Consider the following 20,447-nt stretch of genomic DNA (forward strand, 5'->3'; position numbering starts at 1 on the left):
CAGCAAGTGGAAGCCTTGTGTTTACTTCGCATTGCTGTGCCAAAGTGTACTGACAAAACCTGCTGAACCTGGGAAATGCTACTGTCATTGTTTAGTGCTAGTTTGTTCGTCATTGGGACCAGATGTTCTTTCCAGCTCACGCACGTGCTGTCACCTAATCATCATCGTCATTATTTCTCATTCTATGCATGAAGCATGAGAACTGATCCTTTGTGGTTTTTACTGCAGGACAGACAGAAACTGAAATAAGCTCATCCTTCCATGTACTGAGGAACAGAAATTGATTTAAAAACCATGGTTGGCACTCCTTTAAGGTGTCCTAAGAAAGGTATTGGGGAAATGTATATTGTTGGTAAAAATATAAAAAACTGCACTGTGCAGGGTTCTATTTTCATTTCAAAAGCATGTATAATAACTTATGTAACAGGTTATGCAATGTATTCATCATCACCAGAATAAATGTTGCTGTCTCTTCCATACATAACCCATCAAGACCAACCAATGGTGTATTTGGCTTCTAATGATCATGAAACTTGTTCTGTACTTACCCGACACATACATTGCAGACCAAGGTCATTTCTAATTTCTTACATTTTGGACTTTCTACACTATTGTACCAACAACACCCTTGTCCATGGATTTATGTTTGACATGTACCATCAAGGAATTATTTATCTAGTGACCACATTCACATATAATCCTTATCGGATCCAGTTTGAGAGCTTATCTTTTACACACACTGTAGTACCAATGATAAATCAGGACAAAGAAAAAAAAAAAGAAAAAGATCTTATTCAGCATGTGATCTCAAGAAGGTCAAACCATATCTCGTTAGGGAAAGTTATTCTGTGAAGATGCCTTTGATTTTTAAACTGAAATATTCTGTAGCAACAAAAATGTTAGGCATGAAAATGTGTTTTAGTGCAGTACTATCTAAAACAAATGCCCAAATAGACAACAAATATGGCCATTTTAAAATTCAAGATAAGGGATAAATGTTGCCCAAAGAAATGCTTATTTTACAATAAAATAACATTTTTATTTAATAAAACCAGCTCATGTGACAGCATCTACTGGAGAACTGGGCTGTTCTTAAAATATATTAATTTAACATATATACATATATGTTACAGTAGATGTCCTAAGTTTTCTATCTGGATGAATAGTATGTGAGCTTATTTATTTTAATCTGTCTATATGGCAATTAGGTCAATTTTACCAATCCTGACAGAAGGATATTAACTTTAGCCTAAAACCTGCAGAATTGTAAACCTCTTGTTTCAAAAGTCTAAAGCTAAAGGAGTAGAAAAAAATATAATGTATATTAATTAACAAATGTTGTCCATCTAGTGTCAGGCAAATTGGTAAAATAAAAAACAAGCAAGGTAGCTACACTGGAACATTGTGGGTGTCACAGAGGCAAAGGAATTATTTGTTAACATTATGTTTTTCTATTTATCCCAAAAAAGGCAAGAAATCACAGTAAAAAGAAGTCTCAGGACAAATTAATCAACTTTTTTTTTTTTTATCATACATAAGACCGCTTGAATATAATACAAAGGGCTTGTCCATTTTTTTTGTAACATTATAATATACACAGCAAGTCTTGACTAGATCTTACAAATCTGTGGACACAGGTACTTATCCTTTTCCATGCTGTTCATGTTTACAGTGCACAAGTCAGAAGTCCTGTAACCAAACTGTGTAGTCAATCACTCAAAACTGGATTGGAATTCAAAAAGAATAATAAAAGGTAAGAAAGGAAAGAAAAAATAAATGAAAAAGGGAGGAGCCTGAAGTCATATCGGCTATTAAAGTTTAATGGTGTACAAATTAGATTTGCTTTCTATGTGTTTGTTTGTATGAGCCTAACACAACTAAAGTAGCCAGACATAAAATGGACACGCTATCAAAACTTGTGCCAGTTATATTTGTTAAAAGGTTTCCTGTTTACAGCTTATGACATTTTTAAAAAGCCACTAGTACCTGCTTTTAACAGGAAACAGGAAACTGTCTAGCCTAAAATACTTACAGGATAAAGCATCCATCACCATTGCCTTTTACTGACAGAGCCAACTGGTACGTTCTGGATGTACTTATTCATTTCCTACAATTACAGGTAACTTCCAATTCGGAATCAAAATACGATTGAAAGCTCAAAGCTCTATTAAAAATTAAGAGATTTTCTTTAAACCATGAAAAGGGGCAAAACCATTACCTGCTTCTCTCTGCAGCTTAGTTTTGTCAAAAATTGGCCCACCAATTTTGTAGAGCCAATTCCTGTTTCATATGACAGAAATTCTTTAATAGTCATTTTCAGACAGGAGCTATTCTTCTCGTCATCAACGGTGCTAAAAATGCATCTCTACAGTGGAGTGCTTTTTGATATATATCTCTATTGTAAAATTCCAGATTTTTCCCCATCCCCTTTTTATTTTACAAGCCGCATACAGTGCCTTTAATACTGGATTCCATTGCTTCTTTGCGAGCAATAGGAGGTACCACTAGCCACTGCCACGTTGACCTTGGGTGTAATTAAGGCAGCAGACCTGTTCACTTAGGCACATGTTTTAGCGTCATAAGCCTCAGACTAAAAAGCAATTTTAATGCACCGTTGTTGATATCATTCTCCTGCACCTGTATCTCATGCAAACAAAGTCTTGCCTTGAATCCTCCTTCATTGTCCTGGTACTCCGGAACCCGCCGAGTAACTAACAAGATCTGCAATTACTGTCCCCTCGAGTAAGAAAGAAAAAATAAGGAAAGAAGGTGAACAGGATAGTCTTACGACAAACCATTTTTTTTGTTTTTTTGTTTTTTTAAACATTTCCATCCAGGATACAGCTAACAGTGAATGTACTGAGTTCAACAACAGTTCCAGTTTTGCTAAAGCAATAGATATAGCCATTTGTTTACTGACATTTAAAAAAGGCCTAGTAGATACACCTTGTGTCAAAGTGCAGAACTGCTACATTATTGGTTACAGACATCTTATGTGCTATTAAAAAAAACAGCTTTGGTACAATAAATTATCAAAAAGGAGAAATAAATTCTTGTAAAATTCACAGCATAATTGTGAGGCAAAAAAAAAAAAGCAGTCACAAAATTCTGCATTTTTTTTTTTTTTTTTTTAATGTTCACAATGAACAGAAGAGTATGTACTTTGTAACAAATGTGCAGAAGTTATGGTGGAGGAACCACATGCTGAAGAACCAAAAAACAAAGCAAAGAAATAAAAAGCAAGTAAAAAGCAGGAAAGGGACACAGTCGTAGCTTTCTCCATCAACCTCATACCACTACTTCTGCAACCTTCACTTATATTAGGAAGTCAACTTTAGGACACGCGTGTGGACGTACAAGATCACCCTGCAGTCACAGGGTCACACAAGTCTTAAACTTTAGTTAAAAGAAAGGCCTCAAAATTACCAATTCTTTTTTTTATTATTTTTTTTTAAAGAATTAAGGGCTGTCTAGAGTTAAAAAATACAGAAAAGCTATTTCATTTAAATGACAATGTCCAGCTTCTTCCATTCAGAGTCCAAATTCAAAGGCCAAAGGGTTCTCTCAAAGACCGCTGGCACCCAGACATCCCTAGGTTCGGCCAAAACGGACCTGGTGATTGCTTCTCAGTGCATCTCATTGATTTTGACCTGTGAAGTCCTAGCATTAGCGGAACTGGGTCCCTGGATCTAGGGACTGATGTATACTGCAACCGCTGCATTTAACACCGCCTCCAAGTGAGCACACAAGGATAATTCCAACGACTGCCACGTGACATGCCTGCTTGTGCCTTCCAAAACATGCCCATCTGCACCTCTATGAGCAAAACACAAGTGACGCGAGGCAAGATGTTCCGTCACTGCAAGTGCCTGTTTCTCGCAGTACTACATGTTTAGTGTACAGCTGTTTTTTTGGGGGGGAACTGCACAACATACAGGGAAAAAAAAGAATAAAAGTAACTAAAATAAAAAATAATAAAAGAGCAATTCTAATATTATGCCCAATTTAACGGTTTAAGTGTTTGAATTATTCATGTGCAGCTCTATTTGCTTGCAAATGACCACCAGCACAAAACTAGTTTCCGCATTGAATCCTTGTTAATTATACAAAGGGTCACTGTACAAATAGGTCAGAACCCATGGCAATGCAACACCTGCAAACTAGTATGTGAAAGGGTCGGGCATGGCTCTTGCTCTACTTACTTAAACTTTGCAGTCCTTCAGCTATTTTGTTTAACAACTTAAACAGCCAAACAAACAAACAAACAAAAGATCGGCTCTGCACTGTGGTAGCGGTTCAGTGATAATCTCACAACTGATTTAAGCAGCTTTTGATCTCTATGCACTTCTTTTTTGAAAAACACCACCTTAAATACACACAGAAAAAACAAACCCATTCTCATTTTAGTCATGAACTAGCCACAGAACTCTGCTGGACACATACTCCTGCCATAGGAGATTCCTCCCGGTCAATTCCTTGCCGCATGGCCAGATGTCCCTCTGCCATGTAGTGAGCTGTGCCTGTGTTTGCCGCGATCTGGTACGTTGCATGTCCAGTTATGCCAGTCTCTTGGCGGGGATTTGAAAAGACGGCCAAATTCATGTCCACTGTGCTGTTTTGGCCAAAGTCCAAGGCATTGGCAGCAACTGGGCGGTTCTGATAAGCCTGGTTGCCTTGGTTACCAGTAGAGGAGGAAGATGTGGAGGAAGAGGAGGCTGAGGCGGAGGAAGACAGGGAGGTCAGGGAGTGGTGACTGTGGACCACCTCCATTGAATCCTGGGTGGACGCGCTGTTTGTTGGTGAGTTATAAATCCTGGGTCTGTTCCGGTTGCCTGCGGCCTGCTGTCCATGATGGTGATGGTGGTGATGATGGTGGTGGTGATGGGCACTGCTGTTACTGCTGTGGGGTTGATGTAATGCGTTTGGCTGCTGTGGAGCTACGTGGAAGGTGGTCTCCTGGACTGGGTGGGTTTCCACGGTGACCTGCTGAGGAACGTCTCCACCAGTCCACACTACAGGAGGAGGGTATGGCTGTCGCACCTGTAGTTCAAATTAAATACATTTTAATTACAATTAAATAAATAGCCATATCAGGGCTTCTCAAACCCAGTCCTCAGGACCCCAGTATCTTCTGGTTTTCATTCCAACTGCTTAACTAAATTGAACTAACAATTTGCTTAATTTGGACCATTTTAATTGTTCTCAGCTCTTAAAGTTGCAGATTGCAAGTTACTTTTGAAATGTTATAGTTAACTTGAAATCTGCAACTTTTTATGAGCTGAGAACAATTAAAAAAAGGTCAAATTGAGCAAATGATTAGCTCAATTAAGGGTTTACTTTAATTGACAGTTCAGTTGAAATGAAAACCAGAAGACACAGGGGTCCCGATGACCTGGTTTGGGAAGCCCCGAGTCATATAGGTCATAGTAATACATACATTTTAAAAAATGTGTAAAAGAAAACTAGTAACAATTGGCAGAAAAAAGATAGCAAAACCCTGTTTTTAAATAATTAAATACAGCGACTGGCCAAAAAAAAGTTACAGAATGGCCTTAAATCGTGGGTAACAATTAGTTCCCAATTGCTCAATTGAAAACAGGTGTGTCTTGTCCAGTCTTAAATGTTTCTGCGATTTAAGTAAATGTAGCAAGCCTGCTGCCTGTCACAATACACTGCACACGTCTATGGAGGAGTCACAACTCGCTTGTAGCCAGAGTTATGCACAGGTGGTTATTTTCAGTAAACGCTGCCATTCCAGGAACATACAGGAGTCTTAACACATTGGTCATTGCAGTCTGTGTGCTGAGGGTTGAGCCGGTCACTGAAATCTTTCTGATTTCCCTTGACTGCTGCACACAATTCTTACACGTACAGCCAGTGTATAAAGGTTCTGAACCTAACAGTGACAGTAATCAATGAATTCTGAATGAGAATGACTCCTAACAAACTCTTACCTGCAGGCAATGGGCCTCACAGTCCATGGCCTGGACAGCAGCAGTAAACTGCCCCCCACTATGCCGATGTGGATGGGTTGGGTCTGACCTTGCTCTTCCACTGTTACTCGTTCCAGTGGAGCCTCCTTCAAAAAGTAAATCATAGCAGAAAATACTTAAAATTGGATGTCTGTCAATTAAGAATTTCAAGGATCAAAAATTGATGTGTCAGGAACTTATAAGGAGGAGTGTTTTCCTTGAGTAGTCTGGATATAAAAGTAGAGAAAACAGGATGAAAATAGCTACACCCATCTCCCAATACACCACATTTATTGCACTGCAGTTGAAAAATAAAGTACGTCCTCTTATACCAAATAAATGTTTCTGCTTCTTACCTGTTGGGACTTTCAAACTGAAATGAAAATGTGCGTGCAGGGTCTGTATTTTTTAAACTTGTTATGCTATTAAATAGTATACTGTGATATCTATGTGATACAGCTATATGAAATTTCTTTGTATCAGAAATTAATGACAGTTTTAAGTTTAGCTATACATTTTAATTATGTTTATTAGGGATGGGAATTTTGAATAGTTTCCTATTTGAATACATAGGTGCCAGCCTTTTTCTGTATTCGAATACCCGAAATAAAGAATAAAAGGCAAATACGTATGTGTACTACAGCAGACAGCATAAAAAGTGTAAGCCGCTAAAGTTCACTCTTCGGAGGAGCCGGCCAGGGTTCACGAAGTGTACAAACAATGTCCAAGACGAGATTTCTTTGTTCAAGTTACTTGGTTTATTCAATAACCTGTAAATAATTCAAAATAACGAACATACCTGGTTGTACTTTTAATGGTCAGTGCAAATATTGACGTTATTCCATCTATTTCACAGAAAGTCAACAGTAGATGTTTTACATTGTACTGCAATCCACAGAGTTAAAAAGTCATTGCGTTGATCTGCTTAGCATTTAGTATGTCTTTATATTCTTCAGAAAGATAAATTAGCTTTGTAAATTTCAACGTTGCCAAAGTTTGGCTTCCTTTTCAGCACTTGCTATATCCATTTGTTCACAATTTTAAAGTTAGCCTTACTACCGGAAGCTGCTACACAACTGCCTACAACAGCGGATGTGTGCCGTCATTACAGGGAACTCAAGCTGGGGATCTGTTAACATCAGCTGAAAACATGGCAACAAATTTGGCAAAAATTTCAAACAGAAAACCTTGCTGTTACAAGCATTGCATGATTAATTAGGGTCCTTACGTTTAATATGCCATTCACATGAATGCGCAGGGATTAACACTGACTTTGAACACTTGTCAAACGGTAGCATTTAAAAAAAAAAAAGACACGTTTGCTTATACTAGTTGCTAATATAAGTCTATAAGCTATTCGAATAGTTTCATATTTTCGTGTAATCAACAACACTGACCCATTCCTTTATATATACACACACATATATACACACACACATATATATATATATATATATATACACACACACACACACACACATATATATATACACACACACATATATTTATTTTGAGAGAGAGAGAGAGAGAGAGAGAGAGAGAGAGAGAGAGAGAGAGAGAGAGAGAGACACAACATAAGAAAGTTTACAAACGAGAGGAGGCCAATTCGGCCCATCTTGCTCGTTTGGTTGTTAGTAGCTTATTGTGCCGAGAATCTCATAAAAGCAGCTTCTTGAAGGATCCCAGGGTGTCAGCTTCAACAACATTACTGGGGAGTTGGTTCCAGACTCCAACAATTCTCTGCATTACACACACACACACACACAGCATTACATTCAAGTGTAATGAGAAATTAACTACATAAATAATACTTTATCTAAAATGTAACTAAAAACACTATGTTGCTGTGTCAAATGAATAGTTTGATTTCTGTACGTGTGCAATCCCTCCAGTAAATCTATGAAAACGTACCTGAGCTTGAAGACGTGCTCGAGGTGGTTCCTGAAGACTGCGACTGCTCCAGGGCAGGACTCGTTGATACACTGTTGCTTGTGTTCGTTCCTTCGTCTGCAGTTTTCTTGAAGAAGCTGTGCTGCAGGGCATAGTAGGGTTGAATCCGGGTCTTGGGATCATAATCTAGCATTCTCAAAATTAGGTCCTTAAACTTTAAGTAGTCGGCCACAGCGTGTCCAGATTCCCCAGCGCGCCGGCCTCCAGGGCCTCCAGCTTCAACACCAAGGATAGTGTGGAGTTTACGGGAACCTTGGGGCTTATACTGCATGTGGAAACAGAGAGGCACACAACTAAAAACCCATTCAAACACTAAAGCAGGTTATCACAATAGCTTCAGTAACCGTACACGTTATTTGTAGCAGGTTACAACTACTATTTAAATGTAACAAATATTTTTTTAATTATTATTTTAAATGGTGTAGGCCCAAGTATTTTACAGGTTCCAAACAATGTCAACAAAATCAAAATCCTCTTTCTTTTTAAAAATACAACAGTTAAAACCATGTACAGTTCTTCCCCGTTATAACACAGCTGTCGGGTTCTATAATTGGAGGCCGTGTTATTTGTGTTTCGCCTTATAACGAATATTGGCATTTTTGTTACCGAAATGATTTACAATGAACAAATTAATATTGTAGCGTACCGTGGAAAATGAAGGAAGGAGACACACAATTTGCAGGTACTTAAATCCACGGTTTATTGGGACGATTATTCCTGGCTTCGATCAGCCTGGGTCACACCAAAAACAACAAACACACATTGTTGCACATTCACACAGCAGATCGTCTGACTCGGTTGTCAGCTCTGTCCGTGCTGATATGGGCTTTCATGTCCCCACCTACCCGGACGTCACTCAATCTGAGCTACGGTAAGCTTACCGCTTCCCTGCTTACACACACACACACACACACACACACACACACACACACAGGGTCCATAGACCAGTTGAGAAAAAAATTTGAGCAAGGACGGGAGCTTTACAAGTATTATTGTCCCAGTTTCAACTTAAATGGGTTTAAATACGGTAATGTACAACAACAATAAAACCCAACGTTTGAGAGTCAAATTGCATTATGGGGGAAATGGCAGCCACAACCTTACCGTGTTATAACCGATTCCACACTATAATTGGTCGCGTTATAACGGGTTAGCATTGTATTTATTATTAGTAAAATCACCCATGGAAAGACCAAGCAAACTCACCCTCTTTCCATCTTTGGTCTTTTTTACACCCCATGTGGCATCAGACAACTTCTCAAAGAACTTTCTTGCTTTTGGTGCTTGGTCCAGTATGTGATTAGGTGGGACACCTAGAACTTCTACAATTTTGTTCATCTGATCCACCTAAAAAACAGAAAAAAAAGATAAGCATTTTTAAAGAATTAAAGAAATACATTCAAATAGATCTAAAGGAGTGTACCCAGTTTGTGTGTAGTATATATAATCTGGATGAGGTTTGTTTTTCATGCTGATACATTTCTAATACATACACAATTTCATTTGCACATAATTAAACACAAAATTCCACTGCACAAATCTTGGAAAAAAAAAAAAAAAAAGAAACAGAATGCAGTTAATGCAAATTAACAGTTATGCAAAACCCACCCATGTACCTTAAGCTTCCTATAGCACCATCTGCTGTATCAGCACAACATTTTCCCCTTTATTTGAAAATACCAGTACTTCATCGATCACAGTTCAGTATGACAGAATACTCTATTTGAACTAACAGCTCTAGCAACATTCGAGCAATTAAATTTATACGAATTGTATCAAATCAACTGTATTTACTTTTTCCCCCCCATTGTTCTCAAGCAAGGTTTTTATGGTGCACGAGTCCAATGAAACTATGTACTCAATATTTTCAAACTAAATTAAGAAAAATGTGTCTAGCTTGACAAGATGACAAACATACATTTGCTAACCTAGACAGGACAACATATTTGCCCACCTCATTTGCCCCACTGAAGAGTGGCTCTCCAGTATGCATCTCCACTAGAATACAGCCGAGAGACCACATGTCAATAGCAAGGTCATAAGGCATTCCCAGTAGCACCTCCGGTGACCGGTAAAAACGACTCTGAATGTATTGGTATATCTGAAAAACAGTTTTAAAAAATAAATCAAATACATTATAGGCTGGCACAAAGCATCAGCAGATGAACAGTGAAAGAAACCAAATCTAAAAGATTCTATTTAAAAAAAAAAAAAAAACAGATAAAACCCACCCTTTGTCCCAATTGACAGGAGCTGCCAAAGTCAACGATTTTGATGGCGCTTCGCTTCGGGTTACACAGGAGGATGTTCTCGGGTTTTAAGTCACAGTGGATAATGCTGAGCTCTGGGGTGGCGAGGAACAGCAATGCTGTGCACATCTGCTGAGCGAACTTGCGGGTCAAGTTCAGAGACACACCACGGAAATTTGTGTTGCGCAGCAAGTCGTAGAGGTTGTATGAAAGCATTTCAAAAACTAGGCAGAGGTGGTTCCGGAACATAAAGTGACGCTTAAGATGAACTAAAGACAAAGAGAACAAATATCACATATGAGCTATGGGTGAATTATAATACTGTACATTTAGTTTGTGGTAAGTTTCTCAAATCACAACTTTCTATGTGTACGCTGTTCTGGTTAAAGTGTCAGATAAACATTCTCAAAAAAAAGTAGAATTAAATTATTATTACTATTATTATTACTTCATGGCATCCACTTAGATGCCAAGACATTAAAAACACATAGGATCCTTTTTTTTATCAGTACAAAATAATGAAATGCAACAATTTAAAAAATACTGCACACAGGAGAGAGAGAGAGAGAGAGAGAGAGAGAGAGAGAGAGAGAGAGAGCGAGAGCGAGAGCGAGAGAGAGAGAGAAGGAAGCTCATTCTTACCTATATAGTACTTCATCTCAGTGTCATGTTTGTTCATGAGCTCAAGAAGCCGCACTTCAATCTGGGCTTGATTCAGGAAAGCCTTCTTGTTCTTGATGATCTTAATTGCCACCCACTCCTGCTCAACACGGTCATATGCCTTTACAACCTGCCAACAAGGAAAACAGTACATAACATTATAGAACACAGAGAAATACAGTCTCTTTTTCTTAGTGGATCCAAGTCTAGTGCCACCTGCAGGAGTTGGGACTAGAAGTGCAGCTGCCACCTGTCAATGTCTATAGCTATAGCTGTGTTACTTTGCAGACAAGATCTGTTTCTGGAATAACATAACCCATGAATGCTCTCCATACACCATCAGATTCAAACACTTTACCCCAATACAAACTGTACCAAATTTCAGATATAAAAGAAAGATAGATAGATATACTGTAGATAGATATAAAAATAAAAAATAAAAATCAGTGAACAAATCATGTTTTCCACAGTTGTAGTCAAAAGTTTACATACCTCAATAGAAATGAATAATTTCTAGAAAATTTCTTAAACAAAGAATTTTTTGAAAAACCTTTTGTAGCAAAAGTTTTGCTTTTTTGGATAAGGAAAAAAAGTTAAAGAAATAGATGTCTAGCTATGCTAGTACTGTCTACAAGGTGATAGAAATTTCAATATGATAATGCAGAACCTAGAAAAATCTAGAAAATGCTGGATTGTAGGTGAACGTTCTTAGATAGTACAAAAGGGTTAGATGTAGGCTGATTGCTGTTATTACCGATAAGTCAATATGGGAAAGTAGAGAGCTATCTGAAGACCTTAGGCAAAAAATACTTATTGTCATAAAGCTGAAGAAGGATACAAGAAGATTTCTAAGCATTTGAGTATCCCAATTTCAACTATTGTTTCTATTATCAAGAAATACAAGACTCATGGTACTGTCACAACGCTCCCTCGGTCTGGAAGAAAGAAGGTTCTTTCACCAAGAACAAGTAGAAAAATTGTGAGGAAGGTTAATAACAATCCGAGATTGACTGCCAAAGATATTCAAAGTGAACTGGCTGCAAGTGGGACTGGGGTTTCCATTTCAACCACAGGTCAAGTAATGCATGGTGAAGGTCTCAATGGTCGCATGCCAAGGAAAAAGCCACTCTTAGGAAAATGTCACAAGAACAATAGCTTCAAGTTTGCAAAACGGCATTTGAATGATGGATTCTGGTTAAAGGTTTTGTGGAGTGATGAAACAAATCGAGCTATTTGGTATAAAGATTGGTTTTAAGTTAATAAGTTAAATGGCCACAGTTTTACATTTATACTTTTAATTCCAAAAACATTTAAATAAATGTTTACTTAATTAAATATGTCTGCTAAAACTCTCATTGACACTAAGTCAATCTACAATGTAACTGCAGCAACTTAGAGAACAACAAAGAAGGCCTTCTAATCAGCTACAGTATTTTCGTTCTTATATGGCCCTTAATTTTAATAACCAGTAAACTTTTATGATAAGCATTTGCTGTGAGTCAGTTTTAAAACTATGGTTCACAACATAACACAGTGGAACGATCACAGTACTACCATGCAGTAATTGTAGGGCAAACGAAAATGGTTTTATTTGCTTCAAAATCATTTCAAACTGGTTAATACACTAGTCAGCACTGGCAAAATCAGCTCAGTTTTATACGGTGCAAAACATTAATGTTTTGTTTTGTTTCTGGACTTTGCAATACCTGCACGATGCCTGCATTAATAGTCGTATCTACAACGTATCGACAATAACAAACAACTATTTTGTTACAGACTTTCAACAAGTCTGACAAACAATTTTGGCTGTTACTTAATTAAACCCTTCTAAAAAAAGAACACAAAAATGCTTAACGTAAAAAAGAACAGTCCTACTTGCAGGCAGTTTACACTGCCTCTGGGTTTCTGATCGCACCACCAATTCCACATTTTTTAAATCCAATGATGGAAATGTTCGGTCTACTTTTAATATTTTCAAGCAAATTGGCTTCATCACTGCCACTGTCATGACCACTTTGATATCTGACACATTATTTCTCTTGTTCAGCACTTCTTTAATCTGTTCAGTATACCAGTCTGACAAGTACTGTATGCAACCCTCTGATCGGTGGAAGTATTATTGGTGATCGAATCAAAATAGCCAATAAAGCCCAAATAAAAAGTACCCGCCCGTTATATGGTATAGCCTAGGTTAAGATGTGCGTTGTAATTAAAAAAATACAAACAAATTAAATAAAAAAAAAACCTTGAACCCCCCCCCCAGGATACAACCCCCCAGTTTGAAAACCGCTGCCATAACACACCAAAAGACATTGGCCAAGCATCTGAAACCCTCTGCTACAAAACTTGGTATAAAGCGCAACTGCACGTTCCAACATAACAAGCATCCAAAGCACACATCAAAATCTACTTCAGAATGGTTAAAGAACAATAAAATCAAAGTTCTGGAATGGCCTAGTCAAAGTCCCTATCCCTATCCGACTGAGAATCTTAGGTATAAGTTGAAGAAGGCTGTGCACAAGAGAAATCCACAGAATTTGAATGAACTGGAACAATTTTGCGTTGAAGAATGGTCAAAAAAAAAAAACACACTAAAGAATCATACCAAAAGCTCATTGACAAATATCCTAATCGTTTAAAAGAGGTGCCTCATCTAGCTATTAATTTCCTTTTTTGTCAGGGTATGAATACTTGAATGATCATTTTTGGAGTTTTGCAAAACAATTGCTGAAATAATTGTAGACATCTATTTCTTGTAGTTATATGCCAAGATTATCTTGGAAAGCAGTATGAAAAAAATAAACCAGAACTTCGTCAGCCTTTTATATAATAATAAAAAAATCTGTTTCTCTTTCAAGTTCTATTTAAATCGTGGCTAGCTTTATGTAAATTTTCCAAATCTTTTCATACAGATGACTGCTACTCTAAAGAATATTTTATACATATGTATAACATTTTAACATTTATTAGCTCACTGTATGCATTTATGAATGTCTGTGTATCGCAACCTTGTATTAACAGAAATTCCAGTTTCTTACCTGTCCAAATGACCCTTTGCCTATTAAGGAGTCGATTTCATAGCGATCCATCCATTTCTCTCCATTTTTCACTATGTAATCATAATTGTCGTCATCGTACCCATCATTGTAAACCTTCCGTTCCTTCTTGTGACTTGAGTCGTCGCCCTGGCCTTGTTGGTGTCTCCTTTTCTTTTTTGCATAGTATACCTAAACATAGCAGTAAAATTAAGATTAAGTTACTACAGTTCTCTCTGGCTCGAACAGTGTAACATTATTCAACAATCCACTTCAGTAGATGGGAAATGCATCACTTATATGTGGAGCCAGTAGCGACACCAGCCTAGAAGAGAAATGTAAAGGATATTTTCTGGGAGTGCCACAATTAAGAAATCGGTGGGTGAAAAGCTATGACGCTTCACCTAGCTGGAATAAAATAACAACTTAACATAGGATCACTGTTAAGCCAATATAAAACATCAAACTTAATAAAGTGAAATTATAATATTTATTAGCTGCATGCCCCCACCTTCCAAACCCCTCCTAAACAAGGGTCTTCTGGCAATAAAAACTAAAAAGATGACCCTGTATTTCAATTACTGTAAAGTAATGAAGCACTGATGGATAGCCTCCAACAGTCCCTATAACAGTAAAATAATTCCTAGTAAAAATAAACGAGAGACTTAATGTGTTTTGTACTCTTAAATAAAATCCTACGCTATTGCAGGTCTCAGCTTAGTGACCCTTTCAAAGTAAAAGATGAATAAAGCAGCAGTAAAATTCATTAAATGCCCACTCAGGCAAAAGTTCACATACCAACTGAATACTAACACCATAGAAAACACACATCGGGATTGGGCTGCAGTGTGCTCAGTGGGAATATAAAAACGATGACATCTCATTAGATTTATACCAGGAATACAAATCCTAAGGAGGAAATGCATTAATAACAATACAATGTTTACATACCTCATTTATGTGTTTATATGTTTTGATCAGGTCAATAGAGAGTTTCCTCAGGGGAGCAGCAACAGGATCACGAAAGGTTTGGGGCATCCGTCTCTGTAACATGACAACATCAACAATCACCTTAAACAGACATAGAAAAAGCCTAAACACTGAACTTGGATTTGGTATGTAATCAAAAGGTCACAGGACAACTGCTTCAGTCTTGTTTGTATTTTCTGTCTTGTGACTTTAGCCTCACACTGAATATTCACAGAAATCAAACCAAATAAATAATTTGTAATCCAGGACAGAAATCTAAAAAGAAACATAGTTCAGAAGTCTACTTTGACAAAGGACAATCCAGTGGGATAAGATTGCCTCATTTATATATAACAGCTTAGGCGTAGCAATCAATAAAATACATATAAATAAGCAGGCTGGAATTCCAAGAACCAGAGGACAATTTATTTTCACAGAATTCATTCAGCTATAGTTTTTATTTTCATTCAGTAAGCACCATGCATTTTGGCCATGATAATCTGTTGTAAAAGTACAGGATCAGGCTGTGTGTGATTTTACCATGAAGTTCCTAGAAAACACAGATTCAGTTCCTTTAACTGGGTTACAAAATTAAATCACAACTGCTAGATGACTTTCTAATGATTTCTCTTAGTAGCATTTTACCCTGTACGTGATTTTTGGATTTACAAATAGGGCACTACTAAAGAATTAAAGAAGCAGCTTTATGTGTCACTTTCCATACCTGGTTGGCAACAGGCTGCTGAACCTGGTCACTGTACGATGACGCAGTGATTGACTGGTCCGTACCCTGCTGGTGACGGTCACTGTACTGCTGGTGCGAATGAGGCATCTGTGCTGCCATCTGAGCGCCAGCAGCGTGGAAAGAAAATGAGGGTGCAAGCCGAACAGATGAAGGTTTGCATGCTGAAGTCTCTCCTCCTGAAGAAAATAAAGAAATACAAATCAAGTTGCTTGCTTTTTTTTCCTTTGATGTTGTCTGCTGGGCCACAATTAATTTCCAGTCAGAGAGATGGGATCACAAGCAGATAAGCACATTTATAATCATAACCAAGCATTCATCTTCTGGTTTTGGTCACTGTCATTTAATATACAAAACAGGGAAAAATAACAATTTACTGTAATTCAACTCTATCTGTGACTGTTCAAATAATGTAGTTAATTTTTACCCCGTCATGTCTAGGTGTCTCCTCCACCTGCTGTGTTACACAATTCTGTTGACATGGGAACCATGTCTGGCTAATAAGAAAAAGGACACACACACAAAGACAGTCTTAGTTTTCACCCTAGCCTATAAGTAGTGCACTTTTCTGGCCATCTGATTAGTTGCTAGGGAAAACATGTGCTTGAGGATCTCCTTCTGTAACCAAGCCTTATTAGGCCTGACACACCCAACATCAAAATTATGTTACTACCACTAGATGACTGGAAATATAGTGATGACAAACATGTGACACGGATTAAAATGATCACCATGCTGTGTGAAAAACAGCCCTGGTACTTTAGACAAGTCTTCATTAGGTCTTAGGTTACATAAGAATGCTGCCCATTCCTGACAAGTCAATAAAGCACTTTATTATTGAATATACATTTAATAAACACACATTCTAGTTTGTGTATAATAGTAAAAATAAATATATAATTGCTACAGTACGTATATTAAAGAGTTCATTACATGTAATAATTTCATCAACTTAAATGTTTTGGTTCATGTTAATTGTATTCAAATTAGCCATGTGCTTAGACAGAGGAGTATCACCGTTATCCAATACAGAGGACAAACCGCAGTTGTATGAATCTGCAGTGTAAAAATGTAATAAGCATAATTCAAAATGTAAAAAGGGAAAACTGAACTTTAATCTTACAAGTTTGGATTGGGCAATCACTCTGGTCGGGAGAGAAAGAATCCTCCACATAAAATTGCAACAACAAATGACCACATGATTAACATCTGCAAGGAGTAAGAACTAAACTACACCAACATATGAAAATACATGGCTGATTGTTATGGCCCCATGACATTATAACACACTACATACACTGCATAAAAGTTTCAAAACCAAGCAAACAAAAATGGTCTGGATGATTCAACTTAACTTTTTTGACTATGAAAAAATCCTGGTAAACATCTGAACAAAACCAAAACTGGAAGCACACTACAAAGAGTCTAGGTGACCATTTGACGTATTTGAAAACAGCAGTTCTATGGCAATGAACATGTCTTCTTAACTTGTCTGTGCTTTGTGAGCATATTTGTGAATGCCTCTTGCTGCCACCAGTACATCCCTGCAAATTAGATGATGCATCTCGCAGTACAACTCGAGACATCTCCATCTCCACTAGTTTTTCCTTATTTTTTCTCCAGCTGTTTGAACCTGCTTCTGACTCAGCAAGTGCTTCAGCGCAGTGGCTACATCTCCTTCTCCCCAGAAGTTAATACTCTGCTCTCATGACGCAGAGAAAATGAACCCAACTGAGCAGAATCAGGATTTGAAAATTGCTGCATCATTCGCTAGAGTTCATCTGCAAGGCTAGCAGCTGAAATGCAAATATGTGACCTACTGCTGCATTGGGTTATCCTACTAATGTTCCTTTAGATCATCCTTCCCAGAAAAAAAGGATTTATAAAAAAAAAACAAAAAAAAAAACACACACCACACTTCAAAAACCTCTTGGTAATCCACTGCTCTAAAATTAGCTATATGGATTCTGATTATTGGAGTGGTGACTATTACAAATTCCTTCATGAATGCAAGGGTGGGACATATCAATCAATCAATCAATTACTTGATTGAAGCGCATGGGTTATATGTTTGAACAAAACGCAGATTATGTAAATGATTGTTTAAATATTGAAATATCCCATAAACTATTCTCTATACTAATCTAGGTAATCTGACCCTTTTTAAAATACCCTGCTACTCAACTCCAACACATTGGACTGATCGGTCCTCAGAATTCAACATTTAAAAACAAATCCGTCTCACACTGCCGAAAAGAGTTTAAGCTTGTAAGACCCTCCAAAATCAACTTTATAACAGCATTGAGATATCAAAATGTAACGACTTCTGTGTATTTGAGAGTAAATTTGCCATTGGTCCTTTAGGGGTTAAGTAAGAATCTAAGGAATAACACCACAAGCAACAAATGTTACAACTATTAAGCTCCCACAGCAACTCCTTAATGGTAAAACAAGCATACAACCCAGAACTTGAATCTTCTATTTTGAAATCTCAGCCTGTCTGCAGAGTGGGAATTCTGCAGATCATTAAGTACTCATTTATCAATGTCTCTCACCAGGCAACACAATGCAGCAGAAACGCACAGTAACCACCCTTCAGAACCCCAGCAACAGAACATAATTAGCATAGCCTACCACTAGGAAGATATTGCCTGATTGGTAGAGTCTGTGAAAGCATAAGCCTATCACAGGCTTGTATGCAAATAACCAACTTGTGTTGCCAGGGCAGAGCAACCATCTATTGTCCAATAGGAAAACAAGTAATAAACAAGAAATGAAACTGCACTTTGTTACATTTCCAAGCTGCTCTAAACACTTTACTCTCTCCAACAAATTAGCAGTTTAATACAGATTCTGGTTTAACCCCTTTCCACCCACAAAAAGTGACATTTGTAGTTCAGGAGGCTTTTGCCCTATATTTTCCAACTCTGAAAGTTTAATATTTAAGATTGCATACCTTTCTAACAGGTTAAACCGATTCATAAAGGTATTTTTCTTCTTTATACTCAATTCAAGCATTTAGTGTACTCTGCTTTTTCAAAGTTTTTGTTGTTGTTTTGAAACCATTGTTGCATGTATTAGTAACAATATAATCTATGTTGCCCATTTTGCAATGTACAAATGGGGGTAGGGTCTTATTTCTGAGATTCAAAGGTTTGCTAGATTTCTTTTTGCTAAACATTTAGTATAATCATCTGCATGGAAATCAAACATGGCTCAATCAGTATTTTTAAAATTTGTTTTGCAATAAACCAGAATACCATTTCTGACAGTCTTAATTTAGTTTACAGGAGCATTGATAAAGCAAATGTTAAAGGTTTTGCACAATATTAACAAGGAATAACAGTTTATTGGAATAATATTTTAGCGTAATAGGTTTCTGTCATGTTATTAAAGTAGGCCTAAATAGTTTCTTGAAAATGGTCCTAAGACATTTTATTTTTGTATTATAAAACATTAGATATTTATTAATAGAACACATTAATAGATACATTTTCTTTAAAACAGTTTGACTATATGTCTCTGAAATAATCTTTTTATCACACGGAAATGGCAAAACGTCACTTAGGGTGTATCTACACATGCTGTGGCTTATCTAGCCAACGTAGAGTGCTGAAGCAATGTCAAACACAATAACAATAAATACATATTGCTCATAGGGGGTGTATCACATGGTGTATCAAATATAAAACTCATAATTCAGGAGCTAACTGACAACTAATACCAAACATTGACCTCAAACGACAAGCAGAAGTACCAAAATTCAGCACTCTACTGTAGATCAGCTAGATGAGTCATGGCATGTGTGGATGTATTCCTCATGACTTTCTGCCATCCCTGTATGTTAGGAAGTGCAATTTATGAATAAGATCTTGCAAAATGAATGCCAAACAACCCAACTGCCACTCCACATGCAGGCAAGGTGATAACTTTCTGATGTTCATTCTTAGCATGCCTAACTGCAAGAGCTCTGAATGTACAGTACACTTTTGGCTCACCCATCAGTGTCTTGGATTGTGCCAATGGAGGGTTTTGTACTGGATATTTTTACACAGCTGGTATGGAAAGAACGAGAATCATCTTCCCTATCAATGTATGTTAAGCATACCACACTTCTGCTGTAACATCTATACCAGTAGAGAATACGTGGATGTTTGAGATGATATTGGAACAAGAATTGTAAGAGAAATTATTGTGATAACTGTCAATATAGTGATACTCACGTATGAGAATAGGTATTTGGATTCATCTTTTAAAACTTTTTTTTTTTTTTTTTTAATTCACATATAACCAGTTTTATCTTTCAGTTTCTGTATTACTATGAATATAAATTAACTGTCATTTGATCTAAATGCCAGACAGGGGATTTGATTTTCCAGTCATCTGTGTATAGAAGAGCACAGTCACATCAGAATAAAAAATGGTTGCCTGGTTATCTATGTTCTAGCCTATTTTGTATCAACGGGACTGCAGCATTTTCTTTACTTCAAACAGATAACATTTCTAAAGTGAAGCCTGTTTATTTTCCAGTTAACTGACTTAGGTATTGCAACTTTTAACAGATATTATTTTAATTTATTACAGCTTCCATGCAATAAGTAATTAATGAGTCATCATGCCAACCCTAGAATACATAATGCATGGCTTTAGACCAAAATGACATAGATCATTATACGGGTGACAAGGGCCTGGGCAAACAAAACAACATAAGCTATTGCTATAGTTTTCAATAAAAGCTTCAACATAGTGTTCTACAATATTATTCTGAGGTTATGCTTTATGGTATTTGTGATAATCACCATGGTATTCTCTCATTCCGGGAGTTGCCTCAGAAAACATATCAGTCTCTTAAGTAAAAAGAACTTGATCA

At 37.1% G+C, this 20,447-nt stretch overlaps 1 protein-coding gene across 2 annotated transcripts in view; it reads right to left on the reverse strand.

Moving 5' to 3' along the window:
• Window positions 1-2,998: 2,998 nt before the first annotated feature.
• The window catches only part of LOC117407099 (dual specificity tyrosine-phosphorylation-regulated kinase 1A), a 32,575-nt gene continuing 15,126 nt past the window's right edge, over window positions 2,999-20,447 (reverse strand). For both annotated transcript variants that reach the window (XM_059030870.1, XM_059030869.1), the window contains 10 exons: window positions 15,560-15,756; window positions 14,818-14,910; window positions 13,870-14,058; window positions 10,814-10,961; window positions 10,154-10,440; window positions 9,877-10,023; window positions 9,129-9,269; window positions 7,884-8,187; window positions 5,955-6,079; window positions 2,999-5,040 (listed from right to left, as the gene is read on the reverse strand). In XM_059030870.1, coding sequence (XP_058886853.1) covers window positions 4,408-5,040; window positions 5,955-6,079; window positions 7,884-8,187; window positions 9,129-9,269; window positions 9,877-10,023; window positions 10,154-10,440; window positions 10,814-10,961; window positions 13,870-14,058; window positions 14,818-14,910; window positions 15,560-15,756 — 2,264 coding nt within the window. In that variant the 3' untranslated portion in view covers window positions 2,999-4,407. The remainder of the gene's footprint in view (window positions 5,041-5,954; window positions 6,080-7,883; window positions 8,188-9,128; window positions 9,270-9,876; window positions 10,024-10,153; window positions 10,441-10,813; window positions 10,962-13,869; window positions 14,059-14,817; window positions 14,911-15,559; window positions 15,757-20,447) is intronic.

This window comes from Acipenser ruthenus, chromosome 9 (genome assembly GCF_902713425.1).
Source record: "Acipenser ruthenus chromosome 9, fAciRut3.2 maternal haplotype, whole genome shotgun sequence".
Taxonomy (NCBI): domain Eukaryota; kingdom Metazoa; phylum Chordata; class Actinopteri; order Acipenseriformes; family Acipenseridae; genus Acipenser; species Acipenser ruthenus.